We start from the raw sequence: 18,641 nt of genomic DNA on the forward strand, positions 1-18,641 counted from the left end.
AGCAGAAAGAACGGACAACAGATGACGAACAAAGGGAATGAATGGACAAAGGAAAAAGAAATGATATGGGATGACGAATGAGCGGAAAGAACGGACAACATATGACGAACAAAGGGAATGCATGGATAAAGGAAAAAGAATTGGTACAGGATGATGAGTGCAGGGAATGATGGATTACGGAGCACGAACGAAGGGAATGAACAGATAATGGATAGCGAACGAGCGGAATGATGGGATAACGTATGACAAACGAAGGGAATGAACGGATAACGGAGCACGAACGAAGGGAATGAACGGACAACCGAGGACGAACGAAGGGAATGAGTGGATAACGGAGGATTAAGGAAGGGAGTGAATGGATAACAGAGGACGAATGAAGGGAATCAACGGACAACTGAGCACGAACGAAGGGAATGAGCGGATAACGGAGGATGAACGAAGGGAATGAGGGGATAACGGATGACGAACAAAGGGAATGAACGGATGACGGATGACGAACGGAATGATAGGATGACGGATGACGAACGGAATGATCGGATGACGGAAGACGAACGGATAACGGATAGCGGACGGGGGGATTTTGGGTATTTCATATAACGTACTATATTACAGAGAAAACCCCTCTTTCGCACGAGCTCTTGACGAAGAAATCGAAGACCCTCGGCGATTTCTCTCGATCATGTCCTCCCGAGTTCATTCGATCCGCTCGCAACGCCGTCCCGACGGCGGATTCAGATCCGATTGCGCAAACGGATGGATCGGCGATGCCAGCGATTTCATTTTCTTCAATTCTTGCGCGCACGACGTTGCCGCGGTTGATTATCGCCAAGGATTGTTCTTCGGTGGCCAAGATGTCTCCTTTGCGCCTCCTCCCCTGAAGCGGAGAGCCGTCAGGGAGAAACCCTTTGATGGGGGCGCCCAGATTTGGAACCCTAGCTCCGCAATCTGCGGGGATGGGCCGTCTACTAGTAATTCCTTTCTGGGGATTGCTCCTGCGAGTTTGATGACCGCTAGAGACGACCCGGATGCCCGATTCGTCGTTCCGGAGCTCGATGATGTGGTGCTTATGTCCAGGGACGAGCTTGAGCGTTGTTCTCCTTCGAGGAAGGACGGAATTAATCTTCTGAGAGAGACGCATCTGCGGTACTCGTACTGCGCTTTCATCAAGAACCTTGGGCTCCGATTGAATTTGTATGATTTCCTCGTCTCTTAATGTTGTTGTTGTTGTTGATTTGATCCAAGTTCGGCTTTTGATTTGGGTTGGTTTCTTTGTTTGTTGTGCAGGCCGCAAACCACTGTTGGGACTGCGATGGTGCTCTGCCACCGGTTCTTTGCCCGCAGGTCTCATGCTTGTCATGACCGATTTGTAAGTTTTTGGATTTCATTTTTGATCTTCCTATCTAATGGCTTGAAGGACCCAGTTTTCTGTTCGAGTGAACCCAAAAATGGATACTGATTTTGTTGAACTTGTTTCTTTTAATTTATTTTTTTGGATTTATTACGATTTCCTTCTTGAAAATTTCGATTGTTGCTATACATTCCTTTAAAAAAAAGTGCCACTGTTTTGAAAATTTCGATTGCTGTATTCCCTGATGATCAGTTGTGTATTATTGTTTTAAAAATACTGATCAATGTATATTCACAGCTGATTGCCACAGCAGCGCTGTTTCTTGCGGCAAAGTCAGAGGAGACGCCATGTCCTTTGAACACCGTAGTCGGGGTGGCCTGGGAGATGCATGAAAGACATAATCCTCCTCTAGCTCGATTCTCATTCTCTTCTGTGAGTATGCGTTTCATTATTTTTTTTTTGTTCCTTTCATTCATAATTTCTTTAACATATCAATTTTACTTTATCGATGCCTCTCATCGTATAAATCATCGTTTAGCATCACATTTGTCCAGATGGGATAATTATTTTCACAGAAATTTAATTTATGGGTAACGCCCAAAGAAGTCTCTGCTCCTGTTTGTCTTCGATTTTTAAACATTAGCCTGCGTGAGAACTAGTTTTCATGGATGATGGTTAAAACCATTGTTGTTGTCATCATCAGCAGCTTGAGTGATGTTGAAAGTTTCATGGTCATTATCTTGTTGCTGACTGTTGAAGCACAACATCCTGTTTAAAAAAGAAAAGGAGTGCCCTTGATATGAGCTATAGCTTTTAGCAAAGTTGGTAAGCGCATGAATCTAACATGATATCTGAGCCAGTTTGCAGGTTCAAATCCCAGAAGCAACACACTGCACACTTGGGCCATAAATAGGCTTGCGGCAGGTGTTGTGGGGGAGTTTTGAAAGTACAACATCCTGCTTAAAGATGAAAAGTTACGCCCATTCTATAAGCTATAGTTTTTAGCACAGTTGGTTATTGCTTGAATCTAGCATGATGAATCACAATAACAATTGTGATTGCATTAACGTCTCTGTTTGTCTGAGCAATGTGAACAAAGGGAAGACAATGGGAAGTAATGGCAAGACAAAATCGTCATTATCATCGTTATCGTGAAGAGGATGAGAGACAACAATGATGACGAATGAGTGAGACATTTTATTTTTGAAATAACGAATGAGAGGGACATTGATGACTTACCGTTGTCCACTGATCATTGTCGTCAGCCTGTGCAAACACCAGTGAGAATATTAATGCAGCTTTGAAATCTTAATGATTATTCAGGCAGGAAATATATATCTGAAATTTTTTTATTCAGGCAGGAATTTTTTTAGTTAGGCAGGAAATAAGTTACGTTCTAAAATTCTCTTTTCATTCTTTTGTCAGGACTGGTTTGACCAGTATCGAGAATCTGTTGTTGCAGCAGAGCACGTGTTGCTTACAACCTTAAACTTTGAGCTTGACGTCAAACATCCTTATACACCTCTGAAATCTGTCTTACAAAAACTGGGGCTTTCCCAGTCCATCCTGCTAAACTTGGCCTTGAACCTGATCAATGAAGGGTGAGCTTTTTTGGTTCTTTGTCTTGATTTCTTTACCCAACCATTCCCAGTTTGCTTGATTCGTGATTAATTCGGATAGGCTGTAATGTCAAACATACTTTGCTTGAATCTGTGTTTTCTTGAAAGAATCTATATGTACTCGAAATATGATGTTAAATTAAGAGGTTCTTTCGTTCCTAGGTTTTATGATTGATTCATAATCATATCAGTTTTATGTGCAACGGCAAAGTTGAGACCTGTTGTCTGGCTTGTGTCTGATGGAATCCCTTCTATATTTGTATTTATGGTCTTTCATTAATATTCTTGTGGTTTATTGATAGTCAATTTATCTCTTCATTATTGCAGCTGATTAATGAGTTCGAATGCTTTATAAGAAATGCCATTTTAATCGATTGCATCTTGGCATGATATTGATACTTTTAATTGCCACAAATTGCAGGATCCTGAAGAGAGTCTTGTGCTCACCTATCTCATATTCTTAGCTGGACGATAGATAATGCTGTTCATGGAAAGCACTGTTTTATATCTGAAGTTGCGGTGGCTTATTTAAATACGTTTGAATGAATTGCTGGAACCCCCAGCTTCTCATTGGTCTTTGTCGATAATCACCAAGCAACATTAATAAAATTTACACATTCAAAAATTTTCATCCAGGGTGAACGACTGCTACGAAATGATGTATTTTTTCCTACTTGGACCATTTCCCCAACCCATTTGAAAAATTGGACCCATGGCTTAGTTTTGATGTTAAAACTATGTTAAGAAAATAAGGTCAAGCTGTTCATAATGCTGACGACTAACATGAAATCTCATTAAATTTATGATGCATTCATATGGGGAGATTGCTGGAAAATCTTCTCTTCAGGAGGATTACTGATCAAGTGCTTTTTTCTGGGATTTGCCAAAATTTTAATCCCCCCTCCAGTCATACCCGGATCAAAACCCCCAGGCCCACATGATGCTTCATGCGTTCTCATGCATGCACAATTGCCGAGCTAAATTTGGACTCTCGATCCACAACCTATTTGAAGATTTTTCTGGTCTGCGTTCTACTTATAATTATTATTTCTTCAAAAAATTGTAATAATTATTGTTTTCCAGCATGACAAGATGAATCGTATTGATCTTCTACGCCGTTCTCTCATCATCACCAACAATCTTTTTTTCTTATATGGGTAATATGTACGATTTTGGAGTGTTCCCGTCACACTTTATTTTGGCAATATACTTTATTGGACTGTAATAGTAGCCACGCATGGAGAGTTCTGAAGAAGACTAACAAATCAGATGCAATCCAAAGCGCTTTTCAGCCTACCTCTAGTTTTCTATTTTTGGTAAGAGAAGAACGCGTCTTGTTTGCGTTTCCATTTGGAGTTAATTTCATGTCTTCTCCAGCGAGTCTCATACATGATGGTTTGACACTTTGGTATGTTCTTTGGATGTTTTACTTCACTGTTTCAGTTATTAGTTTTTCATTTATAGGCATTTTATGAACTTATCTGATTTATCCTTCAGAACTTATATACTGGATACATTTTCAGGTTAAGAAGCTCTCTTTGGCTTCAATTCAAGCCTCATCACATTGCTGCTGGAGCTGCGTTTCTAGCTGCCCAATTCCTCAATTTTGACCTCGGTTATTATCAGGGCATCTGGCAGGAATTTCAGATCACACCCTTCATTCTTCAAGGTATGGTGATGGGTTCGTTTTCTATCCTTAAATAGCTGCTGATTAGTTAATTATGCCTTCAGGATTAATTTGGAAAGCTGGAAAGCCAAATCTATTAAAAACATTCCTACGATGATTTCTCTCGCAACCTTGAACTAAAATCAATCAAATATTGCCGAGTCTTTGTAATTCATATCCTTGTGAGTAGGAAACGAAGAAATATTTATTCTGGTTCTATGATCAGTTGTGTTTGAATTTCGGATTAATCTTTTGACTGGATTGAAACCGTGCAGATGTTGCCCAGCAGCTCTCGGAGCTTCTCTGAATTTGCTCTCGGCAGAGGCATCTAAAAGGTTATGTTAATTATTGCGTTTGGTCTGATCATAATAGCGGGGCCTTGTTTGTGGAGCCTTTTTTCTCATTAATGCATCATGTAGAATATGTCATCGGACGAACATTGTGCTATGATAAATTCAACCATTTTACTACAGTTGCTATCTACGATTCCAGTGTTTTTGTTTATTGCGCTTTGAAGTTGTTGAGTCGAGTAAGCAAGGGTCGAATCCACTGGGAGAAAGGGTATTAAAACAGTGAATTGCTTGGATAATAAACTATTTAAAAATACTTTAATATCTAAATGCAGAATAAAAACATAACAGAAATTGGCTCATGCTGACTACTAATTAGGCCTTACGTCATGAATTTTTTAATGCTGACTACTAAACTAAGTCTTTTATCATGAGTTGATGGTGAGGAGGAGGCATTGAATGATTTCATAAAAAAATTGTGTTGCAATAAAATGACTTGGGAGAATTTAATGGAAGCCAAAACTATTATGTGCAATTCAAAGGTTCAGCTACAGAATCAAGATGGCAGCGAGGGAAAAAGTCATACAAGCTTAACAAAGATCTAATTTCTTGGTACTTCAATTTTAGGAATTGCCTTGATGACACTACTCTTTTTATATTTGTCATTCAAGTTTCCACATTCAGTATCTGTAGGTATTGTGCGGAAAACAGTTCAAATAATATAATAAGTTAATGAGGTATTTGTGTGAACTACCTGCAAGTTCTAGTTGGATGGTTAAGATTTTAATTTACTGATGATTTTGAGATTTTAATTCAACATTTGTCCTCTAGGCTGCAACAGAACCAGAGAAGGGTTAATTTCTCCTTTGCTGCTTCACTTCTCTACAGTGTATTCTCTTGCCAAAGTAGAACATGAATTTAGAAAATTTCCTATTTGGGACGTTTGGCTACTAAAAGCTTAAAAATGAATTTAAATGGGTTTGTGACATAATTCATTCTTTTCTTCTCTTTTCTCTCGGATGTATAAGTTTCATTTCATGTGTCTGCAGGTTTCTTTTCAATATGTTTACAAATTTTTTTTTTCTTTCTCAGTTCCGCGAGCTTGGTCTAACACCTTATTAGTTCCATAAAATGAAAACTCTCAACAACTCTGGGACGTGCTAATTTATTCTAGAATTGTCAATTAATATATCTGAAATACATATCAGATAATAGAGATAGGGTTTGACGGTACCAATCTGGTCCGGGTCTTTAGCAAAGACCTAAACCTTATCTAAACTTCAGTCGGGTTTCGGTCCATTCTTGTACGGTCCCGGTTCCGTCCCGACTGGTGCCCATCTGGTCAGGATGACTATTCAAAGTCAAAGTAGAAAATTTACATTTATAGTAATGTTAAATATCCTCTACATTAAGAGGGTGCCCACAGATGGTCAAATATATGGCGTCTGTGCTGAGCTCAATAGAAGCCTCTCCATTGTCTTGGATTAATTATTTTTAGAATTTTATAAAAAAATATTAAATAATATACTTCTGGTTCTGGTCTGGTTTGACCCTTGAACCTAAACCTTTTTGACAAACTGGTCCACCCTCAAATGGAGGACGTACGGTTCCGGTTCGGTCCAGTCAAACCTGTCCTTTGTCCTAAATGTCCAGCCCTTAATAGAGAAAAATATGCCGCTGGTAGAAAAGACCAATAAATCTAACACTTAAATAAAGAAAACATCTGAACGTTGATTTAATATAAGCTGGCGATTGAATGACTTCAGTGGAAGTATCCTATAATGACATTGTACCATCTTTCGATTAGTATATTTTTAAGACTGTTCAACAGCATATTAAAATGAATTTGGACTTGGTCCAAGAAATAATATTAGTAAAAAAATTCTAAGAAAATTTGAAAATTTTAAATGACAACGCTGGAATATTGCAATTTCAACATTAAACATGGATATGATAAAAAGGCATTAAGTTACTACCGCATGTTAGCTTATTGGTTCCATATTACTTTGAGGAATATTACTTTTTCTATGATAAAGTCTTTCAGGTACATTAATTTATAAGTAATTGTGTTCACTGATGCCCACTGATAACAATCTGGGCCCTAATACCTTTTCTGCTTTTATGTAATACCATTGATTATGAACTTTTCATATAAAATAATTAATATATAATATCTCAACACATCATGTGTGTGTAACTATCAGGTTTGAAGAAAAAAATGGTCAACTAAATATTTCTATTACCTGCTGCTTTTCTCTCTTGAAAACTATCTCTGATAACATTCCCTGGAACCATTCGTCCACCTATTACTCTCTTGCTGTTCCATAGGCTGTGGTGTGATTGTCCTTGTCTTTTCCTGTTATTCTGCTTCCACAACATTTATACGCCTTGGGGATTGATACTTTGTTGTGATTCCTATGGTATCTTTAAGCTGATTAGGTGCCAGAGATTCATTTACCTTGTTTCTTTCTACTTCTTCCCCACTGTTGTTCATATGGCTGATGATACTTATGTTGTATTACTTAGGGTAAAAAGGTATACCCATCTTACCCAAGTGGTTCCAGGAAACCTCATTATTGGGAAAATATGCCCACTAATAAGGTTACTCTCGATGAAGCAAATATGCCCAGGTTACTCTCCAACCTTGAGGCCAGACTTATCATTTGACTGATGACCCACCCTTATCCACAGCCACAAACTATAAAAAGTGGGCCGGTGAGGAGGATATAATCTTCACTGGGATATTTAACTCCATGGTGCACCATGGTCCTCCCACTACAAATTCTATTGATCAACAATATGTACTTTGCGACCAGATCTATCGTAATCTATCTGGATTATGACCATAATTTGAAGTGTTAATTCCTGGTTATTTAACCAAGAAAACAAACTTGGCTTTAAAGACATTGTGATTCAGAGGTTTCAAAAGTAGAGAGTGGTATTGGGGGTCAAAGTCAAGCAATCTCTGGGGAAAATTCTGCTAACCTGGTCAAGCCATCTCCTAAAGGAATTGCTTTACACAAAGCAGGTCCACTTCCCCAGCTGCAGAATCAAGGCCAGAACAAAACCTATCTGTCTTAAGGATTCCGTGCTGATGACAAGGACCCATAGTGGTGTAGGCATTGTCGGCATCACCTTCACACCAAGGGCACGTTGGGAGAACCATGGGAGACTGGCTGGGCTTCCACTCTGTCCACCAGAAGTAACATCATTACTCAACCCTTGAATGTCAATAATGATGATGAACCATTTGTGATGCCGGATGTCGTCTCAACGGCGTCCGACCGTCACCGAGGGTAGGAACTAGGTGTCGGATCACTAACTAGTCGGTTCACGTCCGCGACGTCAACCGAGGGGTATGCGGGAAACAGGAATGTATGTATGACGATAACGATAATGATGGCCCTAATCTGGTACGTGCAATGCGCCGACAAGCGATGGTATGCCAACCCGGGGCAGGGACGGAGTCGCCAAGTGGGGCCGAACCGGTCTTCCAAGTCGTCCGAGAGGGGGTCGAGGGCGCGCACGCCGTCGAATGGGGGGTAGTCCCCACTGGGTTGCTCACACGCGTCGGGGTGTCCCGACTCGTACCGGACGGGTAAGACGCTCGTTTGGTTTTCGTCGTTCGCTCAACCTGTCCCACTCACCTATCTAACCCGAGCGCGGTGGAGGCAATACGAAAGAATACTGAAGGAAATAAATGACGTAAAGAAGCGAGGGAAGCAGAGTACCTTCGTCGCGAGGCGACGGTTGACTCGTGTATGAGCTTCCACGAGAAGGACCAGAGGTGTGGGTGTACGCCAGTCGCAAACACCGGGCAGGGAAGGCAGTCAGGCGCGGCGATGCCGGTCGTCAAGGCAGCAGCACAGAGGGTCGGCGGCCGGGCGGCTAGTCGCGCGATCGGCGGCTCGGGCTGGCCGCGCGAGGGGCGGTGTGAGGCGGCGGCGGCTGGGCGGCTGGCCACGCGGTCAGCGGCTCAGGATGGCCGCCGCGAGCAGAGGCGCGAATGGCCGGCGTGGCGGCGGTGCAATCCCGGGCGGCTGGTCGCGCGGTCGGCGGCTTCGGGTTGGCGCGAGCAGCGGCACGAGGAGACCGCGCAGCGCGGTACGGCCCATCGCGCGGCGGTGCAATCCGGCTGCGCGGCGGCGCGCTCGAGCAGCGGCGCGCTGGCTCGTCGGCGGCTCGGACTGGCCGCGCGAGCAGAGGGGCGGGAGGTTGCGGCGGCGGCGCAGTCCCGGGCGGCTGGTCGCGCGGGCGGCGGCCCGGGCTGGCGGCGCGAAGAGGCTGCGCAGCGGCGGTGCAACCCGGTCGCGCGGCGGCGGTGCAACCCGGTCGCGCGGCGGCGCGGCTCGAACGGCGGCCGCGCGGGCTCGGTTGGCGGCCGTGCGGGCTCGACCGGGGTGGCACGGCAGCGGTTCCCTTCCCGTCCCCTCTTTCCCCTTCCTTCTCCTCCCTCTCCTTCGTCTTCCTTCTTCTTCTTTCTTCTCCTCTTCTTCCTTCTTCTCCTTTCTTCTCCTCTTCTCCCCCCGACCTTACGCTTTTCTTTCAACGTCGATTCTTCAAATTAGGTTTAGCGTGAGGAAGCGCCCACCTCTTCCCCTTATATATGGGTGAAGATGGGCCCTTCCTTAAGTCCAAAAACAACAAAACAAAAACAAAAAGGAAAGGAAATAAGGAAAGCAGGCTTGTCAGGCCCAACATAGAAAAAGGGGAAGAGTTCCTCATATAGGCCCTTCCCCCGCTACACGACAACACGATAAGAGCGAAAAGCTATAGAATAAAGTAACCGAAGGTGTCGGTGTGCCCCGGTGGTCGGCGTCCGCGTCATGCCGTATAACGGAATCCGTGATCCCGTGTTGCTGCGGCGGCTCGTCGTGGTGGCTGGATCCGTCTCGGTGGCGAGCTGGGTAGTGACGGCTCCTCGTGTGCTGGGTCGGTGACGTCCTGCTGCTCCTCTGCTGCTGGCTCGATGACGATCGGTGGCGACGCGCCATCAATTTGCATCAGTGACATGGAGATGATAAAAGATGAACTGGAGCAGCTCGACCATTTTTTCAAAAACATCGATATTATTGGATCTACATCCCTGGTCCATTCAGGTAATTAGTACTGTTTTTCAATTGCTACTGAAGCTCATCCTCACGCTGATCATTCAATATTAGCTTCTGGTAATACTGATCACATGTCTCACCTAAAATTACAGTTTAAAACTCATGAAACCTGTTGTAATACTAAGAAAGTCCAAACACTTTATGGTTCATCATTAATCATAGCTGGTATTGGTAGCATTGGATTTTTACCCATTGGAATACATACACATTTCTTACATGTTCCTAAGTTATGGTTTAGTTTGAGCTTTGTCGAAAGAAGAGCATGTCTAATCTTTCACATGGTTGATGTTTTTTTATTTGATAAGGCTTAGGGACTGAACAATGGACTAGATAAGATCAAAGACACTTTATATTCATTATTTTCCACATCTCCTCAGATTGGTCGACATTACATGGTATCAACAATATCATTTTCAATAGAGGAATGCCTATGGAAAATTCACTGGAAGCTTGGTCATCCCTCATTTATTTATTTTAAAGTGATGTTTCATGACAACTTGGATCCCCACAGTCAATGATTGGTTCCTCAATTGGTCTAACATTTTTACTACTACATGGGTCTTTATGTTCAGGTACAATCCTGATGGTATTATGAGTCATTAAAATCTTGGGAAGTAGCACTGGAGTTCAATCAAAATTGTGGTGTTGAGTATACTGAGAATTTCTATCTAGTTGTTTATCTAAACTGCATCCATATACTATATATTTTGGCTATCAAACATGACTGAAAACTTTATCTGTTGGATGTGGTATATGCATTGTTATATGTCAACATGGTTGAGCATGTTCATATTGATCAACCCCAGGGTAAGCTTCTCAGGGGATATTTCTTAGGTGTGTTGCATGCAATGAGTTATTTAAGGTATGAATCAGAGTCCTTGACAAATTTAGCAACACTATGATATCATAGGGTTTTTATTAAAAAAATGATTACATAGGGTTTTGTTTCATGCACCGTAGACCTGGTATTAAAACTGGGGATGTTATTCATGCATTATATGTGGATGATATTATCGTTAATGGCATTGATGGGGATGCCATTATTGGCTTAAACAGAATGATTGATGATTGAAAGAAAATTCAATAAGAAAAAGAAATAGCAATCAAAACATACATTTAAAACAGAAAAACTGCAAGTGACATGGATCACCTTGGATGTAATGGAACCCACGATCTGTTTGGTTCTTTGAACGAGTGATCACCAGCCACATGTGTCCAACCTCTAGACATATCTACATTCTTTGACACATATAATCACCTTACCTTATAATCCATAAGTGCTTTCAGTGATACAATAAGTATTTTCTTACCATCAGAAGGAAGGGCACCTACGGAGAGAGAAAATAAGAAGCACACACAAAGTCATGTTCTCATGTGTATTTTTTTTGGTTCTATGATTTTATAATTAAATGTTTTTTATTAAAAACCTTATACTAAATCATGTTCTCTAACACCTAAGAAACCTTATGCGTGCAACCCCCTAGGCCCATATCTCATTTAATGAATGAATCCATAACACCAATAATGTTCATTGGCTAACCCAAGTAATAAACTATATCAAACATATATGTTTATTAAGCACACATTAATTTGACTCCAATTGATAAGTGAAATTTCCAACAGGCGAGGTGTCACGCTACAACGTTTCTCTAAAAGATACAAAGGAGTTCGTCAACTCTTTCATGGAACCTTTTTGGCATAACCACACCACACAAAATTAATAGACACTTTTTGCATAGAGAATAGTAAAATGTCAAACCTAAATTGATCATCCTGTTGGGTTTGGTGCCTTGCTTTGTCCATGGAAAACATGATTCCATGGATGCATAAGCTTGGTAATTGATTCATAATCGATCTCTAAAACAAACATCGAATGTACTTGTGGGTAACTTGTTCCACCCCTGACTTTGTCGATCTGAGATCTTTCTGAAGTCATTCACGCGTCCGGCCTCTAGAAGTATCCCCGCGATCACTTGGCACTTTGATCTTCACGTCTTCTTCTTCAACTCCTTTTGAAAATCTTGAAGATCTTCTCACCATGAAGACACTCTCCAATCTGGCTGTCTTGGGTGCTTAAAATGAGTGCCCCATGCCTATTTATATTTTACTTAAAAGTTTTTTCTCAAAAACCTCATAAAATAAAATATATTCACTAGTGCCCCCCATTGATCTTAAACGTGTGACTCTCTTGGCCCATGTATCATTCTAGTTAATAACTTTAGTGGCCCAATAACAATTATTGGCCAACTTTATTAATTAACTATATCGACATATATATTCATTAACTAAGGATCGATTTTACCCAATCGATAGGTTAGGTTTCTAGCCCATGGGGTGCCAAGCTACCCCTCATGCTCTAGAAGATACCGAGTAGTGTTTGAACTCTCTCATGAATGCCATCATCAGTTACTGTATATGTATGATCCATTATCCGCGCGAGACTTTTGAATGACTTTTGGTATGGTTTATCGTCAAACCCTAACTCGTCATTCGATTAGTACTGATACATAACGATGATCATTGGAAAACTCCTCCAATTCCTCACTACCCTTGGGTAGTGATTTTATGCATCCTACTCCTTGAGTCAATCTCCTCTTATACCGAGGACGAATGATCCTATCTTGATCATTCAATCATCTCTGTTAGATTCTTACTACATCTGAGCAATGACGTATTTGAATCCCATGATTAAAGGCTCCTAAGTCGTAGTCAAAATGTAGTCGTCTATTTAGGAGATGTCCTTGGTGTATCAGGTCAGTGTATCACTTATACAATTGTGACATGAACAACCTGATTGATGTTTAGGTATAGTACCATTTAGGGATTTGTACAGATCAATTCAGTGAACTCTTTCTCCGAAATGCACCCACTATCTGTCCTTAATGTTGCCACACTAATAGCCACAAGATCATCTATACTTATCATATAAGTATGATTAGCTAGTGCTATTCTATCCGGATAATTCGATGTCAGTCTCGATTATCCATCGAATAGGAGTATTTAGAATACATGTTTGAAGACTAGTGATCAGTATATTATGATCTCATCATAATTCACTATGTCATTGCACGTATTCATGGACTTCATTATAAACATCACACCAAGATAATAATGAATGTAATATTTTACAATGAATTTAAATAAACATGGTAATGTGATTTGGCTTGATGACTACATAATATCCATCACTCATTTCAGATAGACATCAGAAATTAGGTTGAAATTGGGTTTTAAATGTAGTAAAAATACACCATATAACATTAAGAAACTATAAAATTAAAAAATATAAAATTTATATCCCTATTTTTTTGAAATATTAATAAACTTACTAGAATAAAATTTTTGGATATGTTAATGAACATAATTATGTTCATCCTGATCTGTAAAATTTACTCAATCCAGCCTAATGTGTGATTAAAAAATCATTTTAATGGGGGAAGTGTGATGGTCTAAGAGGATTAGTAAGATATTTTGCAAGACTTTTATGAAACCTTTGGGATATTGAGTTAGATTATTGTGAACAATAAATGTTTTTAGTATAGAATAAAGTAAATTAGTATTATTCTAGCACTAGTTTGAACATTTATAATACATTTTTTACCATTCTGAAAACTTGGATTCCAGTTTCAATGATAGGTTTGTTCTAAAAGAACTATATTAATCATTTAAACTAATAGGACACAAAGGCTTTTCATTTCATATTTGGAGTCTTACAAAGTTTTTTAAAAAATAGTTTTTGAGTCATATTTTTATCAATTAAAATTTAATGATTTCTGGTCATATAATTATCCATTCAATATTTGAAACTATTTAATCCCATTCGAAGTTCCCAAGAGTGTATTATGTGTGAAATGTGGGGTAAAGCTTGTAGGAAAACTAAGAAGATTCCTGTAGTCGATCAATTTAGATATCACTCACCCAAAATAAATTGGTGTATGACTCTGAAGAGAATTTACATTCTTGAGATTCAAAATAATTTAATAGAAAAATATAAATCTATACATTAAATTACTCATAATATTTAAAAGCCAGGGTGATACAGTACCACATTATGGCAGATAAAATAATCATAAATAAAATAAAAATTCACTGAAAAGATAAAAGTGATGCAATTGTGGAGAGATCACACAATCATATTCTTCAGCATCTTAAAGTAGGGACGGCTAGTGACAAATATAGGAGTTCAGATCAATATATAAATCAAATGCACATGAGAAGAAATAGATTCAGCTAAGTGTGATATCTGTGAAATGTGGGGTGAATCTTGTAGGAAAACTCGGTAAGACTCCTGTAGTTGATCAATTTTAGTAACCTATTAAATCTTATATGAATACTAATAAAAAATACATTTGAATATTTGAAATTTAAGCTTATATGTAATTATGTACCATAAAGTATTGTATTTTCACCAAAGAGGTCTAGGAAGAGGCAAATAAAATATGAAATTATTTTAATGCATTTGTGAGGTATTAAAAATATTTGTCATGCGTAGAATTCCTCCTTTCATAACTCCTGGTTTCCACAAAGGCCACTTGAAGCCACACATGCCATTAGGCATCACATATTATACCTTAGTTAATTGATGTAGCTAAAATGTATACACCATCAATCACGAAAATAATGGTATAACATAAGATACAACGTCAATGGATGGTGTTTTTTTGCTCTAACGTTGATATCTTTATTTAAGATAAAAAGAAAGTATTAAAACTATTACTGAGACCTTCATGTTTTACACTTAGCTAAATCTCTTTTGCCTCATGTACATTTCATTTAAATCTTTATCTGAACTCATATATTTGTCACCAGGGGCTTATAATTTGGGATTATGAAGAATATGATTATGTGATCTCTCCACAATGACACCAATTTAGTCCTTTTCAGCGAATTTTTTATTTTATTTGGGACTATTTTCTCTACCTTAATGTGTTACTGTATCACCATTGATTTTAAATATGATGAGGAATTTAATATTTAGATTTATATTATGCTATAAAATTATTTTAAATCTCAAGAATGTGAATCCTCTTCCGAGTTACCCTAAAGTGGCTTAGGGTGAGTGATATCTAGGTAGAGAGATCGCCTTTAGGTGAGGGCTATCTAGACACAGAGATTACCTTTGTGTCAATTGGCTCTTAGGATAAGACCTTTAGATCGTATTAATATTCAAGTCTTTGAAAAAAAATGTTTCAAGGGGAAGAAAAGCCCAATTTGAAATCCGGGTAACAGATATATTCCTTCTGTCCATAAAGACAGTTGGAAGAAGAAAAAACGTTGACCGATGTCTGCAAATGCTCTTTTTGGGAAGGTGTGTGGCACAGGCCTTGATTACCTTTTCCTGATAACAGTTTTGGGGTAGGTATTGATTTTTATAATATTTGATGTCGCTAAATGAAGAATTGACTCCGACAATAAATGATAAGAAATCATACAATGTATATTAATATTTAAGTTACATCATAATATACCATTCGTAAAACATACAAGAACCATTGTATTGTTGAGGTGAAGGAGTTTTCCAAAACATATATGCTAACAATTATCATAGAAATGGCAGTTGTGTGTAGAAAAGATGATGTCTTTTGGTTGTTTCCTCCATCACTGAATTACCCGTTTAGGTGTTTTCAACGTGCGCTATCCTTAACTCTCAACGTTGGCGGCGGCAGGAGTTAAATTTGTAGCTGCCTTCTTTCCTTTCTTTCTGCTCTTACGTTTTCTCTTCAAACTACCAATTTGGCATCTTCCGGCACATTTCTTGTGGGATAGAAAAGCTTCTCTTTCTCTCTCCCCCTCTAGCTTACTCTCTCTCTCTTTCTCTCTATCTGTCTATCTATCAATCAATCAATCAATCTATCGATCTATCTATCTATCTATCTGTCTGTCTGTCTGTCTGTCTGTCTGTCTGTCTGTCTGTCTGTGTATGTATCTATCCATCCATCCATCCATCCTACGATTACTTGCTCTGTCATTTGGCCCTAATTTAACCGTTTTGTACGTGCATTTGACTTTCTCCATTGCCCACCAAATACGACCTTCTATCGTCAACACGTGAGAAAAAAATCAAGAAACTCGCCCATGCATTATCACGAAAGGGATGTCGGCAGGTCAACGCTTCTTTGGATGTATCGTCTATTTGTCGGTTTGGACTTTGTTTCCATTCAGTCTTATGTATCTACAAATCAGCGCGGAACGCGTGTTCAGTCGCTCTGCAGTCAAATTAAACACGTCCGGCATAAAGACTTCACGCGGGCTCACGTCACCTGTTTCTTTTCTTAAATATTAAAATCGTTTTCTTCCTCTTTCTCTTTCATCCTCTCAGTCTCTCTCTATCTCTATCTTTTTCTGTCTGTTTGACCGTGTCGGTCTATCTCTCTTTCATCGTTCCTCTTGCTTTCATCGTCCCTCTCTCCGTATACTTATATATATATCTTTCATCTTCGTATCTTTCTTTGTTTCTTTATCTTTCATCTCCCTCTCTCTCTCTCTCTCTATTTCTATCTCACATTCTTTATCATTTATCCTTGTCTCTCTCTCTCTCTCTCTTTCTCTCTCGGTTTCTATATCTCTCATCTCTCTCTCTTTCTCTCTCGGTTTCTATATCTCTCATCTCTCTCTCTTTCTCTCTCGGTTTCTATATCTCTCATCTCTCTCTCTTTCTCTCTCGGTTTCTATATCTCTCATCTCTCTCTCTTTCTCTCTCGGTTTCTATATCTCTCATCTCTCTCTCTTTCTCTCTCGGTTTCTATATCTCTCATCTCTCTCCCTTTCTCTCTCGGTTTCTATATCTCTCGTCTCTCTCTCTTTCTCTCTCGATTTCTATATCTCTCATCTCTCTCTCTTTCTCTTTCGGTTTCTATATCTCTCATCTCTCCCTCTCTCTGTCTCACCCTTTCGCTCTCGGTTTCTGTATTTCTCATCTTTCTCTCTCTCTCTCTCTCTCTCGGTTTCATTATCTCATCATTATATCTCTCTCTCTCTCTCTCTCTCCCTTTATCTCTCGGTTTCTATATCCCTCGTCTCTCTCTCTCTTTATCTTTCATCTTCGCCTCTCTTTTTCCCCCTCCCTCACCTTCCCCTCTCCACATCTCTCTCTCTTCTCCACACACCAAACCACACGCCGTCAACGCGCATCTCCCCAAAAATCCCCACCCACATCTTCCCCTCTCTCTCTCTCTACAGAGTCAACGCGACCTCCCCTCTCTTCAAGTACCCCCCCTCTCTTCTCCTCTTCTCTCCTCCTATCTCTCTCTAAAACCAAACTTTCATGGGCAACGCAGTCTCTCCCTGCCTTCTCCCCTTCGCCAAGCGGAGCAGCGCCTCCGTAAAACTCATCTTCTGGGGGGGCCACGTCAGACTGCTCCGCCGGAGCCAGCCAGCTGGCGAGCTCCTATTCGAGTTCCCCGACCACGTCATCTGCCCGGCCGACGCCTTCTTCATCGGCCGCCACGTCACCACTCTCTCTCTAGACGACGTTCTAGTCGCCGGCCGTTCCTACTTCGTCATCCCGGTGGACAGAGTTCCTCAGCGGGCTCTCACGCCGGCGTCCATCGCGGCGCTCTCGCCGGCGCCGAGAAGCCGAGGTGGCGTGACGGGATTGGTCGGCGAGAACAGCCCGTTTGAGTACTTGAACGACGCGGAGGAGGGGCTTCTGATTAGGGTTAAGCCGGAGTTCATGGAGAAGGTGATGGGGCAGAGAGAGGAGGGTGGGGGGAGCAGCCCTCTTTGCACCACGCCTGAGCTGCAGAAGCACTATCAGCAGCTTGTTGGGCCGAGGGATCAGCCGTGGTCGCCCAAGTTGGAGACCATCGCTGAGCGCAAGGCTAGGCTCTCCCCTAGCAGGATTTTAGGGTTTGATGTGGGAAGATGACCTTCACCCATTTCATCTTCTTCTTCTTCTTCTTCCTTGAAAAATTCATGTATATTCTTTTTTCGAGGGGGATTGCCATCTAATTTGGGTGGGAAGGATGTTGGCTTCTGGACATGGATTTAGGGTTTGATGTGGGAAGATGACCATGACTCATTTCTTCTTCTTCTTCTTCTTCCTTGAAAATTTCATGTATATTCTTTTTTCAAGGGGATCCCCATCAATGTGGGGTGGAAAGGATGTTTGCTTCTGGACATGGATTTACGGTTTGATATGGGAAGATGACCATGACCCATTTCTTCTTCTTCTTTCTTCTTCTTCCTTGAAAACTTCTTATGTATTCTTTTCTCAAGGGGAATTCCCATCAAATTGTGGTGGGAGGCATGTTGGCTTTTGGACATGGATTTAGTGTTTGATGTGGGAAGATGAGCCATTGATTTAGGTTTTGAATTGGGAAGATGATCCATTCCTTTAGGGCTTGATGCGCGAAGATGATCCATTGATTTAGGGTTTGAATTGGGAAGATGATCCATTTCTCTAGGGTTTGATGTGGGAAGATGACCCATTGCTTCTTCTTCCTTGAAAACTTTATGTATATTCTTTTTCAAGAGGAATTTCCATTGAATTTGGGCAGGAGGGATGTTGGATTTTGGACGTGAATCTAGGGTTTGATGTGGGAAGGTGAGCCATTGATCTAGTATTTGGTGTGGCAGATGAGCCATTGATTTGAAGTTTGAATTGGG

At 40.6% G+C, this 18,641-nt stretch overlaps 2 protein-coding genes across 3 annotated transcripts; both read left to right on the forward strand.

The window, feature by feature from the left end:
* The first annotated feature begins 621 nt into the window (after positions 1-621).
* LOC144715677 (cyclin-T1-4-like) lies at positions 622-5,105 on the forward strand. Of its 2 annotated transcripts, XM_078590635.1 has the most exons (6): positions 622-1,191; positions 1,285-1,366; positions 1,646-1,780; positions 2,774-2,949; positions 4,491-4,636; positions 4,909-5,105. In XM_078590635.1, the coding sequence occupies exons 1-6, from the start codon at positions 680-682 to the stop codon at positions 4,938-4,940; spliced, it is 1,083 nt and encodes a 360-aa protein (XP_078446761.1). In that variant the 5' UTR covers positions 622-679; the 3' UTR covers positions 4,941-5,105. The 2 variants fall into 2 exon arrangements, with proteins under 2 accessions (XP_078446761.1, XP_078446762.1); XM_078590636.1 differs by lacking the exons at positions 4,491-4,636; positions 4,909-5,105 and adding an exon at positions 3,389-3,623.
* Positions 5,106-16,551: 11,446 nt separating this feature from the next.
* LOC144715804 (DUF4228 domain protein) lies at positions 16,552-18,148 on the forward strand. Its single transcript, XM_078590807.1, has one exon. The coding sequence runs from the start codon at positions 17,299-17,301 to the stop codon at positions 17,899-17,901; it is 603 nt and encodes a 200-aa protein (XP_078446933.1). The 5' UTR covers positions 16,552-17,298; the 3' UTR covers positions 17,902-18,148.
* Positions 18,149-18,641: the final 493 nt, after the last annotated feature.

The sequence above is a fragment of the Wolffia australiana genome, chromosome 19, assembly GCF_029677425.1.
Source record: "Wolffia australiana isolate 7733 chromosome 19, ASM2967742v1".
NCBI classification, from domain to species: Eukaryota; Viridiplantae; Streptophyta; class Magnoliopsida; order Alismatales; family Araceae; genus Wolffia; species Wolffia australiana.

Coding starts and splice junctions, on each gene's coding strand:
- LOC144715677 (XM_078590635.1), top strand. CDS start 680: ATGTCCTCCCGAGTTCATTCGATCCGCTCGCAACGCCGTCCCGACGGC. Junction 1,781..2,773: donor CTCGATTCTCATTCTCTTCT/GTGAGTATGCGT, acceptor TTCTTTTGTCAG/GACTGGTTTGACCAGTATCG. Junction 4,637..4,908: donor CACACCCTTCATTCTTCAAG/GTATGGTGATGG, acceptor GAAACCGTGCAG/ATGTTGCCCAGCAGCTCTCG.
- LOC144715804 (XM_078590807.1), top strand. CDS start 17,299: ATGGGCAACGCAGTCTCTCCCTGCCTTCTCCCCTTCGCCAAGCGGAGC.